Source organism: Phytophthora infestans, genomic scaffold (genome assembly GCF_000142945.1).
Source record: "Phytophthora infestans T30-4 supercont1.121 genomic scaffold, whole genome shotgun sequence".
NCBI classification, from domain to species: domain Eukaryota; phylum Oomycota; class Peronosporomycetes; order Peronosporales; family Peronosporaceae; genus Phytophthora; species Phytophthora infestans.
Window position 1 is genome coordinate 100,876 of NW_003303638.1, and position 1,968 is coordinate 102,843.

Genomic DNA, 1,968 nt, shown 5'->3' on the forward strand with positions numbered 1-1,968 from the left:
AGGACAGCACGAATGTGTAATTGCTGCGCTTTGTTACAATAATTCCTCTTCAGAAGCGATGTCCACGCTGACGATTGAATCCAATAAGTATTCAAATTCGGCGTCGCGCAAGTCAAATAAGCATTCATCGTCATCTTCATCGCCGTTATCGTCACTGTCACTATCGCTGCAGTAATCGCTCGCTGTCGACGGTGTCTGGTATAGTGGCATACTGGTTGGCTTGGAATCACCGTTGTTCGTGTAGATAAAAGCGAGTTTCTCAACAGTGTTAGCTCGAAGGCTATTACGAAGCTTGGTCTGCGTAAATTCGTGAGCACTCCACAGCCGTTCGCTTGCAGCAGATGAAGTAGGAACACTGAGCACCTTTTTAGCAAAGCGGTACAGTTTGGGGAAAACTCCGTCCATCAGCCACCAATGCAGAGGCGTATCTGTACCAGCTTTCGTCTTCTCTTCAGCAGTCCTGGATTTTTTCATGCCAATAAAGTCCAGTAACTCCAAGCGAAAGCTAGCTGGACTAATATCCGGGGGCAATCCAAAGCGTTCAGCCAGCTTAACAGCACCTGCAACTGTATCGCGCATACTGTCGCCAATAAAAACAGAAGTGTCCTTGGATGGGTCCAGTAAGTATGCGATTCTTGTTGAGTTGGAAGGTGGAGTGATGAACTTCCAGCGATCATCGATCAGGGCAAGTATTTTGGCCTGCACAGATGGGTCGGTGAGGCCGGGAATAGAAGCCGTGTACACGTCTGTGTGCTTTAATCGCTCAAACTCGTGCAGAATCATCGAATTGGAACATGTATCAGTTTCAAAATTGGCGAGCGCGCGCGTGACAGGCTTGGTCAGTCGAACAGCGATTTTTGCACTAGCCCAGAACTGCTTGTCTTGCAGTATGTCTACAACATCGTTGCGTTTTTGAGCAGCTGCTGCGTCAGCATAATGCAGCATGAGCTCAACGCCTCCTTCAACGGCGACTTGTTGCGAACCACGCTTTTTATACACTTCTCTTGGTCATACCGTCTTGAAGATACCGGAGCCGACAGCTCCCCAATCTTTGCTCTCTTTGGAAGAGCCCGACGCTTGGCACGAACTCGGTCCAGAAGGAGGTGTCGTGCCCGTACAAATGTTACCAACTTCACAGCTTTTTTTAAGACGTTCGCAAAAAACTCACTTTTGAACATATCTTTCAGTAGCAAATTCATAGTGTGAGCAGAGCAACCATTGAAGACCACATTTGGGTGTCTCAATTCAACAAGGCGTCCAGCTTTCTTCATATTCGCAGCATTGTGGGATACTACGGCAATCACCTTCCCGACACCCGCGACGGCTTCCACCTCGGACATACGAGAAATCTCAAATGCCATAAATTCTCCAGTATGAGCTTGACCTCCCGTTGTACCAGATGACCACAGCATCGGCCGCATTTTGGGAGACACGATAACGTAGTTTACGATGCTTTCTCGATTAACGTTTGGCCAGCCGTCCGTGATAATAATTAGCCGTGGTTGGCGTTGTAGAATCTGTTGTGGTGTAGCGGGATCAGCAAAATCTGCGAGATTGCCAGATCCAACTTACCAACTGCGCCCAGACACCGACTAACGGAGGGGGTCCCCCGATGATCCGTGTTCTGCTGAACTTTCCTCACCTTGTGTACCCGTCGGTAGGGCGGGATCTGCTCTCTCGGTAACTTCCGAAGAGTTCAAGTGGTGAAGCTTGAGTGTCTTGGCGAGACGTGGGGATGGGGTGGAGCAGCAGTGGAAAATCTTCACTCTGCGTCCGTGGATGGTTCCGTATCCTAAGCGAATATTCGAGCTTATGGATCCGGGGCCTAGATCGTGGATCTGGCCGTAGGGTTGCCTTGCGGGTGTGTTCCCTTGCCTTTGTGCTGTCCTTTAAGTCGTACTTGCCGCCTCCTGTGACGGGATCTTGAGAGTTGAGAACCTCTAGGGTGTAACCGACCAAGTAGTAAAT

General features: G+C 49.5%; 1 protein-coding gene across 1 annotated transcript; it reads right to left on the minus strand.

The window, feature by feature from the left end:
• Window positions 1-470: 470 nt before the first annotated feature.
• PITG_19748 (uncharacterized protein) lies at window positions 471-1,361 on the minus strand (the record flags this gene model as incomplete). Its single annotated transcript, XM_002895917.1, has 5 exons — window positions 471-509; window positions 556-663; window positions 706-948; window positions 1,029-1,265; window positions 1,323-1,361. The coding sequence occupies 5 exons, from the start codon at window positions 1,359-1,361 to the stop codon at window positions 471-473; spliced, it is 666 nt and encodes a 221-aa protein (XP_002895963.1).
• Window positions 1,362-1,968: the final 607 nt, after the last annotated feature.